The sequence below is a fragment of the Polypterus senegalus genome, chromosome 6, assembly GCF_016835505.1.
Source record: "Polypterus senegalus isolate Bchr_013 chromosome 6, ASM1683550v1, whole genome shotgun sequence".
Taxonomy (NCBI): domain Eukaryota; kingdom Metazoa; phylum Chordata; class Cladistia; order Polypteriformes; family Polypteridae; genus Polypterus; species Polypterus senegalus.
In genome coordinates this window covers 193265527-193282446 of record NC_053159.1, presented here as the reverse complement: position 1 = coordinate 193282446, position 16920 = coordinate 193265527, and the positions used below count along the sequence as shown (strand labels likewise).

Here is a 16920-nt window from a genome sequence, read left to right as displayed (position 1 = left end):
CCCCTAGTCCCGTGTCATGACGTGACTTGATAATCTGTCGACATAATGGTCACATACATTTACATGCCAGTCAGGTGACACCATGCCACTCATTGCCTGTTCATAACTCAGTACTCATATCCATGGTTACCCCTTCCCATAATCCAGTGCAGCTAGGTCCTCTCCGGACCACCGCCAGGACCCTGCTTGTTTCCAGTTGGCTCAGCGTTTGGCGGGCACGCGTGGCTCCTCTTGTGTCTTGTCATCTCCTGTGCCTCACTTTCTCCTGACAGAGGCGAGCGGATCAGACAAGCTGTGCTATGAAAAACTGAACACCGAGGGGACGGAGAAAGGCAACTGCGGCAGGGACGGTGACAAGTGGATCCAGTGCAGCAAGCAGTGAGTACGCCGTCCCTGGGCTCTCTTGTGTGTCACTTGACGGTGCCAGGCCTGTGGTGACGGGTCCGTGAAGGCCGTCGCATGGCCAGGAATGTCAAGTTCTGCTCGAGGGCGCTGGCACTGGCTGGCAGCTTTAGGGGGACTTCCTGGCACATGCCACCCACCTCTTTGCAATGCTTGTTTTTCAGTGATGTGTTTTGCGGATTCCTCTTTTGTTCCAACATTGGACGCTCTCCCCGGGTGGGCTTTCTTAAAGGGGACCTCTCTCCGTCATCTTTCAACCACCAAGAGAGACTTGTGGAGTGCAGGTGAGCAGCCGTGGACCCCCTGGGTCGGGCACTTCTGTTCCGGCAGGCCATTGACTTTGTCCCCTCTGCCTTTGTCTGTCTCCTCAGTGGCGGCCACGTCCTACTGGACGATGAAACAAACCTCGGATACGTGGAGGACGGGACGCCGTGCGGCCCCTCCATGATGTGCCTTGACAGAAAGTGCTTGCCTATACATTCACTCAACATGAGCACCTGCCCCACTGGCTCAAACGGGCACGTGTGCTCAGCTCACGGGGTGAGTACCAATAGGCCTGGCGTTGGGGATCATGGGAGTTCGACCACCAGCATCCTTAATGGTTTCATGCTGCCCCACCATGCACTGTGGGCATCCAGGGGGGCTCCTGGCTGTGCCAGTCATTGCTTAAGAGAGCATGTTGGGGGTGCCATTCTGCTGCCACAGAGGCCCTCTAGCCAGGAGGATGCCACCTGGGTCTGCAAGGTTACAAAATAACGTGAGATGCCGCCCTCCTCTGTGGGGCTCACTCAGGGGTCTTCAGAAGAGCTTCACTGGTTCCTTGTCTCTGCCGTGGTCCTCACTTCCTGTTTAGCTGTGTTTCGTTTCGGGGTCCCTGTTTGCACTTCCCCCCTAGCGCTGTCCACTTCATTACTTCTTGCCTGCCCATTGGTGGTGTCACAAAAACAGTCCAAAGACACTGAAAAAGGTTTGGGGCAGCCACCCGTATATTGTGCCCTGGCTGTAAATGGGTCATGTTGTGAGAATATGGCGGCTTTAAAGGCCGGGACAGGAAGTGACGTCATCAACGGTGCCAGAACCAGAAGTGACATCGTTGAGCCTGGGAGTGACGTCATCAATAGCGCCGGAAACCGGAAGTGACGTCTTCTGGGACAGGAAGTGACGTCATCAAAGGCACCAGTTCTGGAAGGTGACGTCTTCGATAGCGCCTGAACCAGAAGTGATGTCATCAGGCCTGGGAGTGACGTCTTCTGGGACTGGAAGTGATGTCATCGATGGCTCCGGGACCTAGCGGGATTTCCCCCATGGATGGTCTGCAGAGGACTGAGAGAGAAAGTCAACGCAGCTTGCCACCCCCTGGTCTGGCATGGCACTACTTACTACTCAGGCCCTTTAGCTGCCCCCCAGTCGCACCTGTGTGACAATGTTTACCAAGCCAGTGAGCCTGAGTGCTTCATGACCTGAGGCTGGCATCATTTTGATTGTGCGCAGCACAGTGTGGTCACTTGGAAGAATGGAGTTGAGCCCCCGTTTTTAAGAAGCCAAGTGTTACGCTTACAGACTGTGTGCCCAGGTGCCCACTCGCCCTCTTTTTTCTTCTTCTTTTTCCCCTTCAGGTGTGCAATAGCGAGGCGACCTGTGCCTGCAACTCCACTTGGGCCGGGACAGACTGCAGCATCTATGACCCCATCAAGAAGAGCCCCCCTAGCCCAGACACGGGGCCTAAGGGTTTGTCTCTCTCCATTCCTGCCCTCTGCTGCTCATTCTCTTTTTGCTTTTCTTTCGTTTTGCTTCACATGAGTTGTAGCCCACCATTTATGTTTCTTCTTCGTATTTTGTTCATTCTGCTCTCTGCTACGTTTGCTCATCCATCCATCCATCCATCCATCCATGCGCTGTGTGAATGCGTTTGTCTGGCAGTGAGTGACTCGTGCATATGAACTCCAACAGTGGTGCAGTAACTGGCACTGCTGCCCAACTGGCCCCTCAGAGTGTGGGGTTCAAATCCCAGCCTGGGCACTTGACATGTTGTCTCTGTGTCCGTGTGGTTATCTCCCACTTTTGCCCCCGTCCCAAAATCATGCAGGTGAGGTTTAGTGGCGACGCTGAAGTGGTGCCAACTTTTGATTACACCTGCGGGGCCCCCATGATTGGCATGCGCCCCATTCGGAGTTGGCGTCTCAGTTTCTCTTCCTGCCATTATGGAGTGAGAGGCTTCAGGAAGGAAATGAAAGATATGCCAACCTGCCCAGTCCATTTGATGCCAACGTGCAGTTACGTGGCACAGCCGGCTCCTGGTTTCTGTGGATTTTGTTTTATTTATTTTGATCTAAATGTCTGCTTTGAAATGCGAGGCATAAAGAAGCCGAAATCAGAGCAGCAGGCTTCAAAGGCAGCGGAGACGAGCTTCACGTTTGTCACACGTCTCCTTAGAACTGAGCAGGCACTTGAAGTGACGACGCACACAGGGGGACAATTTGTGCAAGAGGGCCAGGTGTTGGTGTGGGTGACTGGAGGGGGGGCATCATGAAATGCTAAGAGGTGAGGATTTGCGCTGCCTTTACGGATGGGTGGCACACTGGCACAGTGTCCTGGGTTCAGATTCGCAGTGGGGGCTTTCCTCCCTCGACTCTGTGTGGACCCTTATTGAACTGGCATCCCAACCGGGGCTGATTTCTGCCAGGGTAAAGTCCAAAGAAGACTGCCCGAGAATGTCAAGCTGTGATGCGCCATTCTTGGGGCCTCCTGGGGTGAGGTGAAGGGTCCTGGGTGAGTCCGCTTCTCTGTCTATCTGTCTGTGTGAACTCGGGTCCAGCCCGTGGGCCCGATGGAGCGTACCTCCCGCCTGCCCCCCTCATCTCATGCCACCTTCACATTTTGCTATTCTGTTGTCGTGAGTGTGTGTGTGTGGAGCAGTGCCAGGCTGTGTGTGCGTGGCGGGGATGCCCGGGCACACGCGCCCTTTCAGGAGGTGTCGCGGACGGCTTGCACGGGGAGCGGCGGCGGCCCGGCCCCTCCTCCCGGGGGCGGGGTCCCGCGCTCACCCTCCGTCGAGGACGCCCGGTCTTGTGATGTGCTGTGCTGTGCTGTGCTGCTGTCTTGTGCTCGACTGCCCCGTTAAACGATGCCTTCTCCCTCTGTGCAGTGAGCATGGCCACTAACAGACTGATAGGTGCAGTAGCAGGGACTGTTCTGGCCCTGGGGGTGATTTTTGGAGGCACAGGGTGGGGAATTGAGTAAGCATCTTTCTTAGTTTCCCAGCTTTTCTTCTTCTCCTTCTTCTTCTTCTTCTTCTTCTTCAATATTGGTGCCTTAGTGTGTGACCACCCGAGCCCTGTGTGTAGCGTCAAGTGGCTTTGTTACTTGTCGTCATGTGCTTGGACGTGTCAGTGTCGTTCGTGTGATTCTTGTCGTGCAGTGTGTGTGTGTGTGTGTGTGTGTGTGTTTTCTTGTCCCCCTCTCTTCTCTGGGGCATGTGGGGCATATCCTGTAGCAGCAGTAGCCCGAGAGCCAGTCGCCACGGCGACGCGCAGCATCAAAGAGTCGCTCTAGAGAGGCCCCTGTGGCGCACGGCCCCGGGACCCCCACCCCCCACCCCCCTGTCCTTCCATGTGTCTCGCTCGACACCTCCTGTTTCAAGTGTGTGTTAACTCCACCCACCTGGGAGGCTTCCTTCATGCAAGGGGGCCGACGTGCTCAAGTGGCGCTGTATTGGTGGGGGGCTGGGGTGGGTGGGATGGGGGTGCTTGGGTACTCTTGGTGAAATGCCCCTCCATCATGACCTGCGTTGCTTGGTTCTTACGTCTTTCTTCCCATAATCCTTTGTCACAGGTCCTAGCGCCACCAATCTTATAATAGGCTCCATCGCAGGCGCCATCCTGGTGGCTGCCATTGTCCTTGGCGGGACAGGATGGGGCTTTAAGTAAGCAAGCGCGCATGTCTTCTCCTCCGTGGCTATGTGGCTTATGTCCTTCTGCTTCCAAATCTGTGTGTGTCGAGTTCCTGCTACAGATACCCACCCCATCCCACCCTCCCCTCCCCTACCCCTGTGCCCAGTGCAGCCCAAGGGACACAGCCAGACCAGGCGGCTTTTACTGCCCGCTGCTCCAAATCTGTGGCAGAACCTCCAGCACGGCGGACTGGCCTCGCTCGCAGCTTGACCTGCATGTTTCACGGATTCTTTCCGCTCTGTGAAAGGATTGACTTGTTAAGATGCAAGCTTGAATGAACTCACCGCTGGCACACTCGGGTGTGGACTTTGGTTTGGGGTTTTCTTTGCCTTCTTTTGGCTCTCCGTGAGCGTCGATATATGGATGTCTTAGTGGTACTCGTCCCCTCTGCGCCGGTGACCTGCTCCTGCCTGTGCCATCCGGCTGCGCGACAGGCTAGGGACAAACGTCCACAGCGGCGGGCACGGCGAGTGTCTGTGACGTGCTTCGCCAGAGCCGGCATTGTCCTGGCTGGAAGGTGACTTGTCCCGCTTTGACGGTGTGGTCTGAATGTCCCCCTTCGTGTGCTCGAGTGACTCCATGTTAACAGTTTTGGGGTCCAACGCCAGACTCTGCCCGGCACACGTGGGCACCCCTGCCAATAGGGGTCAGCATTGCGCCGGGAAGTCTCATTCTGATCTGCAGGCATGAAGAGGGCATCACCATTCGAGAGTAGAGCTTTGTTACTCCGTTTAGGGTCACAATCCTGGGTGGTGGTCTGAGGGACTGATCCCGTGTGCGACCCCGAGTGACATTCACATCTACTGGTCCTGTTCCAGAGCAGCACTGACTGGCGCACTTTGGACCGAGTCCCACCATCCTGATGACACCTAGGGTCCTGATTATAACCCACCTTTTACTTAGACTTAGTTCCTCCCACGCCGGGTGGCGCATTGGGCGCCAAGAGATCGCCAACGAATTCGGTCAGGGGCAGCGGCCTCGTCCCGTGATATGTCTATATAGCGTGTAGGTCTGCGTTGAAAGAACGTCGCCGTGATTATAATCCACCAAGGACCTCCAATAGCTCCGGTTTATTTATTACTCGCTAAAGTGCCTGGCGTTGCACAGGTAGAATCATCTGGAAATTCAAGATGGCCAAGCACTACCCACGATGAAACAAAAAGACAAAAGCTGCCACCATGTGATAAAGTAGAACTTATTCTTATTGAAATTAGTTAAAAAGGAAATGCTGTGCCCACCGCCTTCGGTGACGTCCTGCTTTGGCCGCTGATAAAACTGTGTCCTCCCATCAGCCCCTGCACCCTCCTGCTGCCTGCTGGGAGTTGTAGTCCCACGTCGGCTCTGTTTTTGCATTGCTTCTGTCCCCATATGAGTCCCCGTCCCCCGTACACCATGCCATGTGTGTGTGTTGAATTCTGCAGAGACCTCCAAAGAGCTCATTCTGTAGCTGTGGCTTACGACTGACGACATATTTATCGTGTGCCTCGTGTTCTTCTGCTTCCAAATCTCCCTGTGTGTCTCAAATTCCTCGCCAAAATCCTCCAAGGCCCACCCCAGAGCCCAAAGCATGCTGGGTAGGAGAGCCGATTTCCATCCTCGTTATCAGTAAACTGCCACACATTTCAAGTCGCGGCATTTAAAAAGTGAACACGTAAATCGTAAACTCCGCCCTGCCCTTCCTCCCAAGACCCCCGGGAAATACACAACACGTTTTACGAAAAGAAAAGGGAAATGAAGAATGAAAGATGTCCTGTCCGGGACGCAGTGTGGGTGTTTCACTGGAGCAGAAGATGAAGGTCCTGAGGAAGAGGAGCAGAGCGTTTAGTGACACAAACAAACCTCCTCCTCCTCCTCCTCCTCCTCCTCAGATGTCCCCCAATCAGGTCCCCTCCAGACTCTTAAAGGGTCACACTAAATATACGTTAAAGTGACAGAGTGGCACCATCACAGGGCGCCACCTCACAATTCACGACTCCTGTCTGCTGATAGCCAATCAGAGGCAGGCGTGCGCTCTGCCATTTTATGAACCGCCATTGGGCGCTGGGTCACTGGCTGTCACGTGACATTTGGCTCCCTCAGTTTCCACGTAAGCCAATCTGTAGCTGCCAGCCGCTGCTCCTTGGCATTTCCCCTTTGAGGACCCCATTGTGATATTTCTCAGGCAAAATCGGCCACAACTCGACCAATCGAGTGCCCACAAACATTTGCCCGCTCCTGTAGTAAAAGACGAAGCTCTCAGCCACTTCCTGATTGGTCACTGAGGCCGTGTGACCTCCTGCATGTGACCAACACAAGCCAATGGTGCCCAGTATATATATATATTTTTTTTTGACACGTCAAAAGCCCACAAGCCACTTGGGCTTGCAACATTCAGTGACGTTGGCGCACTTTTGTGTTGCCAGCACCTCAGGCTGCAGGGGCACAGTGTACAGCCGCCCTCCCACAATGCCAGGCTCTCCTCACTGGTCTCTGCTGAAGGGGCCATGTGTGTGCCATCAGGGCGTTTTGTTTCAGTTTCTTTGCACTCTTCGCATTGGTGGCACTGAGCGTCCGGCCACATCTCACAGCTCCTAACATTCTGCTGGCCGCTTTGGGATTAGCGCCAGCGGACCCCCCGTCAGGTTCAGTCTTTACATTCACACTCACGGTCCATCTGCCAGTGAAGCCTGTGGCGCAGCGAGCGATCCTGACAGACGGGGTCTCCCTGGCGTGGCTGGACTGGTAACGCTCTCCCTAGTGTCTGAAATAGCCGTCATTACAGAAGCGGTGGCCTTCGCCAGTCAGCTGGCTTGACAAGGCCCGTCACTCTGTGCCCTCCTGATTGGCACTTGGAAAGCAGTGGGAAAAGGAAAGGCGAGGCGGGCCGTGGCCAGTCACAGTCTAGAGGGCTCCAGCCGTCCTCCAGCGAGCGTCTGTGTGGATGCCGCTCGCGGGCGCGGCGGGCTCCACGCCTCTGTGTTGCCGGCGTGCCACTGGGATGTCTGCTTTCTGACTAACGAGCACCTCTGCAGCTGCATTGCATGCCCACTGGGTAGCCGAGTCGGGGCTTTATGTCCGTTTCTGAGATCAGATGCATGTCTCTCTGCTTGATGCCCCACATTAAGCCAGACTCTGGGGAGGTAGTGCCAAGCCCTTCTGTGTTGCTTTGTGATGTCTTGCCTTTTTGGAAAGAGGAGCTGTGGACACCACGAAAGCCCGTGTTGCCCACAGCTGCCCTTGTGCCCGCTCTGTTTTACTTATTACTGGTGCAGAAGCTGCTGCTGAGCAATGATGAATTTGGTGCCAGTCTCGCCCCCCCCCAGCGCTCGTCACGAGCAGTATACCAAAGTCCTCGGCTCAGTGAGCACTCTGTGCCATGAATGGTTGTGCCACCCTGTGCCACGGCTGTCTGCTAACCCCCCTCTCTTCTCTCTCTTTCTCTTTTTTTCTCCTTTTTATTTTCCTTTTCCTCTCCTGGGGAAAACCCAACAATGGAAGAAATGTGAAAAAGCGAAGGTACGACCCCAACGCTGGTGCAATCTGAACACATGAACTGCGTGTGTCTGCCCAAGACGCTGCCAGCTGAACTGGAACCACAGAATGTGCAGTGGGATGAAAAGAGGAGACCCTGCACCGAGGAGATTCCAAACCCACCTAGGATTCTGCATTCTCATCAAATAGGCATGACTTCTTTAAAAGACAAAAAAAACAAACAAAATAAAAACTCTCCTGGCATGAAGATTTCTTTCTGAAGGTACCTGCATGGCACAAGCTACGAGGAGCAGAGCGGCGGCGCCATCCCCGTCGCCTGGCACCGCATTTCCACAGCCGACTCGGGGCGCACGCTGGAGCCGTGCAAGGAACCCATCGGCTTGTTGGTTGTTTTTTTTGGTTTTCCTTTGAGACTTCTCAGCATGTGGTCTTCAGCGGGCATTCTTGGCAGCTGGAGAAGCTCGATTTGCACACTGCTTGGCGTCGGATCTCTTTGGTTCCCAGAGCACACAGATGGGGGTCCCTGCAGCCTGCCGCCATCTTCAACTGTGTACAGTATTGACCAAATATGCAAGAGACGTCATGAGGGTGACGCAAACCAAAGACGAAGAGGAGGTGCAAAGCCCGATGCCCGCCACGACGTTTCGCTGCCATTGTCATGGCCCTCGCTCCGCTCTGTGTCTCGACGCCCTCATCTTTCCGTCCCGTGGCGGGGCGCAGGCTGCGGCGGTCGGAGGGCGCCGCCATGTCCTCGCGTGGATTTTGGCGCCCCCTTTCCTCTGCTGGCTTTGCCTTTCTGTTCCATTCGCGGCCCCCCTGCTGGAATGCTGCATGTGTCCACACCAGTGGGCTGCGCTTTGCGTCTGCGAGCCCGAGGTCTGCGAGAATCGGTGCATGTCGACAAGAAGAGCATTTACTGGACCCTTCATTTACTATGCAAAGAGTGATGCTGCACAGTGTCCGGAAACGCTAATGCCAATGTCCTGAGCACGTGGGGGTCACTTGGTGGCAACGAGGGGCGCAGCCCCACAGAGTGAGACGCTGTACTGCTACTGGGAGTGGGAGGAGTCCCCGTAATCACATTGCACTTGAGACCTGGTGGGTGGTGGGTGGGGTCTGCATAATATGTCTGTAGTGGGAGTGAACTGGGTGGGGTCTGTGTAGTGCTTGGTCATTGGCTTGGTGAAATCAGTGGGTGTGGCCTGGGGTTATCTGGACAGGTGGGGTGGGTGGGGGATCATTAATTCAGGGTGGTCAACCGAGGAGGAGCTGACGGGCCTGAAATGTGTCCATACTGATGGTGTCGCAGTTGGGGGTCTGTGTAGTCACATGGTGCAGTGGGTCGCGGCTCCACCGATCCTGGGTTCAGCTCCCAGAAATCAGAGAAGGGGTGGGGCTTCTAACTGGGCGTGGCCTCATGGCTTATCACCAGAAAGAACAAGTGAAGCCCCCTTAGCTGAAGTGCCACCTACAGGAACAACGAGAGCATCGCTGGAAGAAGGTGTGGAGCCTTGTCAGTCTTGGGCAGCGTTGGGTGGGCACACTGGCATTAGCTATTCATGTGGGTGCCCACTTTGTACCCAAGGTGGCCCAAACTAAGTGAAACTTTTACCACAACTTCTGTTTCTAGTAGTAGCAGCACCACCTTCATGTGGTCATGTGACCTACTCAGCACAATGTCACCTCGTTGTCCTTCTAGTGTAGCCCCTCAGCCCAGGGAGAGAGGACACATTCACTGAGTGGCACCGTTTTTGGCATAGACATGTCCACCAGCAGCCCAAATAATGTCACGCTTGTCATTGTGCCAGAGTTTGGCTTACTTTGACCCACCTACCCAGTGTCTGACTTGTAGCGAAAGTCACCGCTAGGTGGCCAAGGTGACAAAGCAAGTTGAACAAAGGGAGCGAGTAAGAGGAGGACGAGAGAGAGCCAACTGGGCCGCAGCCAGGGTCTCCACTTACCCCTCACAGCGTCGCCGGTCTGACCCCTCTCTGTCCTGGCAGACCCCTTCAGCCCCCAATCCCTGTAGTCAGGTTACAGCGCCCCCTGTTGAACCCCAGGTGCTTATGGTCCCCTAAACCCACCCTCTGAAGTCCCCTAGTGACCCCGCTCCGAGCTGCTGTCACCCTTGTCACTTAGGCGAGGCATCTGACAGGCACATACCGTAGCTTGGCTTGTTCATCAGATTGTCCCATTAAGCGTTTTGTCACCTCGCTGACCTGAAGTGACGTTCGCTTTCTTTACCACAGTAATCAGGACACCGTCGCGGCCATCAGACTTGGCGGGCTCATCGTGTCTTTGGGGTCTCCTTAGTCGTGTCAAGTTTATAACTGGGATTAACATGAGTGGGGGTCTCGATGATCACGCTGGCAGGAGGTGGGTGGCACCGTGTAGAGCTGGGACGGTGGAGCCCGACACCAAAGAGACACTTGGTGACTGCAGGACATTCATATACGGGTCACAGTGGGTGTAGTCTCAAGGATCACATGGGGGGCAGGTGAGACTTGTCATGCAGACCACCGTGACGCAGTGAATTAGTTGGCGCCTGATAAGGAGGTGGGTGGGGTTTAAAGTGGGTGTGGCTTTCGTGATTGTGTGGGAGTGGAGAGGAGGAGAAGTCGTCTCCATGATTGGAGGTGGGCGGGGCCTGCTGCCATCATGCTGGTGGTGTGGCTCGAGACCCCCGCGTGTTCTGGCCCTTTCCAGGGTCACAGGGTCCTCTTGCGATGTCAGCACAGCTTCATGTTATTGGAAGGCATTGACAAATAAACGATGGGATATTTTATGCGGTTTTCCATCAGCTGTGTTGTCTTTTGTGTTGCTTTGGGTTGAGGGCTTTTATAGCGCCTTACTGTGTCCGAGACCCCTGACAGAGCTTGCGGCTGTTTGGTGGCACTTAAAGAAGAAAATAAGAGGCCGGGACTGATGCAGTGGTCCTGAAAGAGACCCCCATGTGGGCATTGCATTGGGGGGGTCTGGCAATTCAACAGCAGCAGAGGTGACCCACATGTGAATCCAGCGGTCACTGCCCCCAAGAGAAATGGACGACTTCTTGGTGACAGTCCAGGCTGCTCGAGTCAGACGTCTACAAATCATCGGCCTGGGGGTCCGTGCCCCCTCTCTGTAAATGATGCCATGTTTGTGCCCATGTCAATCTGCAGATGGGAGCCCCTCTGAAAGCAGGGGTCTGCATGACTCGCTCAGTTGGTGAGGCCCTCTACTGGTGGCCTGCTGCCTCTGAAATGGGTCACCTTGTCACACGCACTCTTGTCTTTCTGAGGCATTTGTCGATGTCCTGTCCTTGCCAGGAGATGCCAGTCCATCGGAGCAGCAGCCACCTTGTCCTGGTGCCTCTTCCTGTCACAGAGCGGGCGTCTCTTTGCTCCACGCTACCTTTTTAAATGACAATATTAATAAAAAAGGGACAATGTGCTGCAACTCTTTGTTACTTGATAGCCAACAGTGTCACTTGTCACTTTAATATGACGACTAGCAATAATAAAAATAAGTAAATAAAAACTAGAAGGGCCGCCTCAGCAACGCACTTCATGCCAAAGCCAAGCGGATCTCTGAACACACGAGTGCGTCTCCTCCACGTCATTCTGTCCTTCCTGTGACAGCAGATGACAGTCAGGCCTTTGGTGGCCGATTGAATGGACCAACTGTTGAAGTCATCTGAGCTCATTTGAATTTTCTGGACATCACCTGGTGCTTTTTAGCCAATCACTGATGAGTAAGCCGGAGTGCTGCCAGGGTGTGTCCTCAATGCATTAACTCGATCACATGATCTCTGCATCATATGACTGGCCATAGCATAGCAGCCACAAACAGCTAAGAGAGTGGCAGGTAAAGAGACCCTGAAATGGGTGGCTGTGTGACAACATCAAAAAACAGAAAACGGACCCCCTAACAACAGGAGCGTTCAGAGTTTAGCACAAAACTTGGAGGACTTTAAGGCGGATTTGTGATCCCTGAAAGCTTTCAATGGCTTCGTTCACCACATTAACACCGCTGACCATCAGGGCTACCGTGGCACTGCCAGGAGTCCAGTTGAGGTAGTGGACATGTTGGGGACGTCACACATGCTGACCCCAGTGTGTCATAGTCAGTGTGTCACAGCCAGACCCCCTGATCAGGTTTCAATGCTAATGACTTCTGTCTGCAAGTCCGAGTGGGTCACCGTCTTGCATGACATGGCCGCATGTTGGCATAGCAACCAATCACAGGACGTGGCAGCACTTGTAAAAACAGAAGCATACCAAAAAGTGCCAATGATGACATCACCGTCATTGCGGCAAAATTAAACAGTGACACAAAAATGAAAAGTGACGGCCACCATCCTGATGGGCGAGTGCAGAGAGGAAGACCTGAGATGAGCCGGAGCAGCACACAACACAGAAGACCCCAAAAGAGGCCTCACCTCAGGCAGCCGGACCTCCCAACTCCACACGCAGGCCCGTCAAGACCCCAACAGAAGGGGCGGTGGCTTTAAGAATTGAACTCAAAATAGCAAAGCATTAAAAAATGGAAAAGAACATCCGAAAAAAAAAAACCCCTTTGGCTTGGCAAACAACCAGACACCAGAGAAATAAATTATACATACAGAAGGGGGCACAAAAGGGGCAAAAGGAGGTCCTGGCGATGACAACTCCAATGCCACCATTAAACGCCATTAAAGTCTCATCAAAGAAAAGCAAACTCAAGTTAGGGTTAGGGTTAGGGTTAGGGTTAGCTAAGAACAAGACACGAATAATTAAAATAATGAAGGCGCATTTACATAAGACGGACGGACTGACAATGAAGTGCCCTCAAGTAGACCACAGAGGTGGCAAAAGGTGGGCACACAAAATGTAAAAAAACAAAATCTCTAGGGGGAGCAAAAAAAACTCCCCCCAGCCAGCCCCCTGCATGTTTCTTTGTCTTAGAGGGTTCAACCCAGGGGGTCTCGTGACAGGTTGGGGGCTGCCACCAGAAAAGAGTGAACTCGTTCTGCACACGTTCAGCTAACTCACAGAGGAATTCAAGCAGGGCCACAGAGAAGTGGGCTTTCAGCCGTTTGTCTAAATGGTCCTCGGCGTCGGCCCACCGTCTCTCAATTAGCACTCCAACAGCGGACGCCGCCTCGCCGCTTCTTTTATAACAACAAGCAGACCACCATTAAAAGATCGTAGGTTAGGACTGGGAGTGTCGGTGGTGGGCCCTCCGGGACGCAGGAAGGAGCCGACGATTTTGAGCGTTACACCTCATCGGTGGGATTTGAACGTGAGTTCTGAAGCCCCCGGGTAGCCAGTGTAGCGGCGCTAAGACTGCTGGGATGTGCTCAGGTTTTCTTTTTCCAGTTCAGATTCTCACTGCTGCCTTCTGGACTCACTTCAGCCGACTGACGTCTTTGTCTGGTCAGCCAGTTAGGGGGGCATCACGGTAATCAAGTCGATGAAAAGCAAAAGCGAGGATTCAAGGAGTGTTAGACGAGCTCTGACTTTTGAGGTGAGCCTGAAATGGAAGAAGAACGCCGTCCTAGTAATCTGGAGAAGGTAGAAGGAATATTCATCTCACAAAATCTAAAGACGCTGGGGAAAGACCCTCTGTTTTATCCTGGTAGAGTAATATATATGTATTGTTCTACGTTCCCCTATTGTATTATTAATATGTAGTCTTAGAATGCCTAATCTCACAGACTTACCACTGTTTAGAAGATCTTATTTTATATAACTTCTCCCCACCTTCCCTTCTATATCTATAATCTCAGGCAATTAGATGTAGTAAAAAGACAAGCAGGAGTTAAGTTACACATAAAATAATGTATCACTGATAATATTCAGAAATAATAACAATATGTGAAGTACATTTGAATATTGGCAGCCATACAACCTGATCAAATGGTGACGTGTATGTAACTCGGGTGGCACACAGACTTGTAGTTACTTAATGTCTCTAGTTAAGGCATCACTGGTGCTCAGCTCTCAGCCACACGTCTGTTCAAAATGGCTGACGCTGTGCTCTTCACTTCATGGTGTGATGGTCTTCTTCAGTTGTTATCAAGAGAAAGATACTTCTTCATCATCACAGGTTAGCAAGAGAGATGCTTCTTCATCATATGTGGGTCAGAGAGAGAGAATGTGGTTGAGCAAACAGATTTATAGGTTTTCTGTCCAACCCCTACAGCCAATCCAGACAGCCATACCTCAGACCAATGGGGGGAATAGAACATCTTAAGACCTGCAACCCCCCAAAGCCATACGTTAAACATCCTGGCTTCCTTGCAGGGGGTTCAAAGACTTTAGCAGAGAAATACTCATCAAACTGGTCTAAGACACACCCCCCAAATCCTGTCATAAAATTACAAAGAGACAATGGGGGCGAACACGAATACCTCTAAATGACTTTGTTTGCCTAAATTATAAAGAAAGACATACAAAACATTTATCAAGTTCTATGTAAAATCTCACATCCCAACACCCTCGTATATCGAAGTGATGAGTAATCAAAGAGGGCGGATACCGGTAAAACAACGAGAGACGTAATGAACCAGGAAGAAAGGTGAGGTCATCAGGAAGTGAGGTCATCAGGTTTGGACATGAGGTCATCAGGAAGTGAAGTCATCAGGTTTGGACAGTCATGAGGTCATCAGGTTTGGACAGTCATGAGGTCATCAGGAAGTGAGGTCATCAGGTTTGGACAGTGATGAGGTCATCTGAAAAGGGACAGAAGGGAGGAAGATCTCTTTAATCCTCGGTGGTTCTGTAGGAAGAACAAGAGGAGGCATCAGGACTCTTTTCCTGACCCTTTTTCCGGTGTTTTCACACCCTGATTTGGACCCTTTGGCTGTCCCCCAATCACACGTATGTGACAACGTTTAGGTCGAGTCCATGACTACCCCTAAAGTCTTTTGGCTTTTATTTCGGATCCCCTCACTGTTTGCCTTTTTCCTGGTGACTGAGGTTTCACTTTGTTTCCTTATTTAGGACATGGCTGCTCATCCATTGAGAAACACAAGACAGACATTTGTTCAGAGAGCCATCAGGTGCTGCAGATGAGCAAAGCCGCGTGTCATCGGCATGGCTGTGGTGGCCCACCTGGGGTTTTCAGATCATCTGACTTAATGGGAAGTTGGAGATTGAAAATGGCAGCAGGTCCAGAGTAGGTCTTGTGGATGCCGCATAGAATATCATGGACCCCTCAACTACAATCACCACGACTACCAATTTCATCTCATCTAAAGGGTCTTAGGGACTAACAGGGTCTTCTCTTCAGCTCCTTCCATCTCCTTCATTTACTATTTAGATGAAACTTCATGAGCCAGGAATAAACATGAGGGGGTGCTGTTTCCAGACCGATAGGGTGAGATATGAGTGGGGGGGTACATATAGGGGTAAACACAGGGGGCGCTAGGGAGCAGGCAGTCTGACTTAAATGAAGAGGGTGAGGCAGCAAGGGGGCATTAAAGGGTAGACAGCTGGGGGGATCGTGCAGGCAACATACGGAGGGCGCTATGGAGCAGACTTCAATAAAGGGGCAGTAGAGAGAAGACAGCTAAGGTTCAGGACTGGGCACGATGGGGGAGACCTGTGGGCATAAACCTAGAGGGGGCTCTAAGGTGGAGGGCTTTAGGACCACACTGGGCTGCACTGAGGACTTGAAGAGGATGAGTCCTCCATTGGCTGCACTGTGCTGTCAGGGTGGACTTCATGGTGTGTGGCACCAGTGGAGGGTCTTTCTGTGAAATGTAAACTTGGTGACACACATCAGATGAGGGGTGTCCTCTGACTTTTTTTTTTTTTTTACACTTTGCCTGTCGGCTCAGCTTGTGACACACTGCCAGGACCCCAGTGATGGCCTTAGCAATGGGAGGTGCATCTGCCCGTAGCCGGGGTCCTCCCAGGTGGTCACTTCATGTATTTATGGGGATTCTGTGTGGCTGAGCTGCTCAGTGCTCAGTTCAGGGTCATTTTATACGACATGTGCCCACAAATAACACAAATGGCAAGCCTTACCAACACCTGATGCCATAAGGACCACCCATTGAACCTCCCACTGTCAGTCCACTAACACCAGCATTGAGCTGTGCTCACCAAACACAAAATGAGCCCCGTGGCACGAAGACCCCTCCATATACCAGGCCCACCCAGCTAGCAATTTAAAAGAGGAAGGGGCAGGTAAAGGGGAGAGGCTACATTGGCACAAGCCCCACCCACCTGTTCATTGGCCCACATGCCCTGCTAGGACCTCATTGACGGTGTGTATGTGTGTGAGTGTGTGAGTGTGTGTGTCAGACACTGGGGTTCCTGTGCTGTTTTTAGGTCAGATTTGTTCATTTTGGGTTCCTTTGTTCACATTGCTTTTGTTGGTCTTTTAGTTTCTTTGTGCCCGTCAATCTTGTCCTCGATGCCATGTGTTTTGTGGGAGGTGCCCTAAAAGGCGGGGCCATCTACCCATCACTGCCAAGGACTGCCCTATAAAGGCGGGGTCAGCAAGCAGTTCACCGAATGCACTTTGGAGTTGGTGAGTTGTGTTGATTGCTGGGCTGTCGAACCTTCTACTCGGCTTTTCATTTCGTATTCCCAGTTTGTGAGTCGGACTTGTGTGCCTTGGATTGCTTTTACCTTTTCAGGCTTTTCCTGCTGTGCCTTTTGTGCTTCACCCTTAAGCAGAGCCTTTACTGAAAATAAATCTTTTATTTATAAATGTTGAATATTGCCATCTGCGTTAATCGCTGGGTTTTTCATGCTGTTTCCCCCTCTAGTGGGCATTTCCTGCAGGGACGTTTCGTGGTCAGTTCTTCACATCTAAGCAACGGAAAAAGGCAGTGACAAGCGACCTTGGCTGTGACAGAAATAAAAGGATGGTCTGTGAAACGTACTAAAAACAGTTAAAAAAAAAAGTGTCTAACATCTGCATCTTTTCTGTTTGTCTTGTTCGAGTTATCAGCCGCTACACTTTAAAAAATATTGAACATTTAAAAAAAGTCGGAGGTTCACAGCGCACGACATTCTGTGCCTGCCGAGCGCACTGCGAGAAAGCAAAGCAGCGCAAGTCCGCAGGCGCGTGCGCGTCACAGCGCGTCCCCGTCTGTGCAGGCGCGTCCCCGTGTGCTCAG

The 16920-nt window shown here is 52.4% G+C and overlaps 1 protein-coding gene across 3 annotated transcripts in view; it reads left to right on the top strand.

Moving 5' to 3' along the window:
- adam23a (ADAM metallopeptidase domain 23a) overlaps positions 1-10618 on the top strand; it is a 73342-nt gene extending 62724 nt beyond the window's left edge. The window contains exons 21-26 of one of the 3 annotated variants that reach the window (XM_039757863.1): positions 273-378; positions 567-686; positions 774-942; positions 2019-2130; positions 3548-3638; positions 7830-10618. In XM_039757863.1, the coding sequence (XP_039613797.1) occupies positions 273-378; positions 567-686; positions 774-942; positions 2019-2130; positions 3548-3638; positions 7830-7875 (644 nt within the window). In that variant the 3' untranslated portion in view covers positions 7876-10618. Of the gene's footprint in view, positions 1-272; positions 379-566; positions 687-773; positions 943-2018; positions 2131-3547; positions 3639-4233; positions 4325-7829 lie in introns of all 3 variants that reach the window. The other 2 variants (XM_039757862.1, XM_039757864.1) reach the window with 2 other exon arrangements.
- Positions 10619-16920: the final 6302 nt, after the last annotated feature.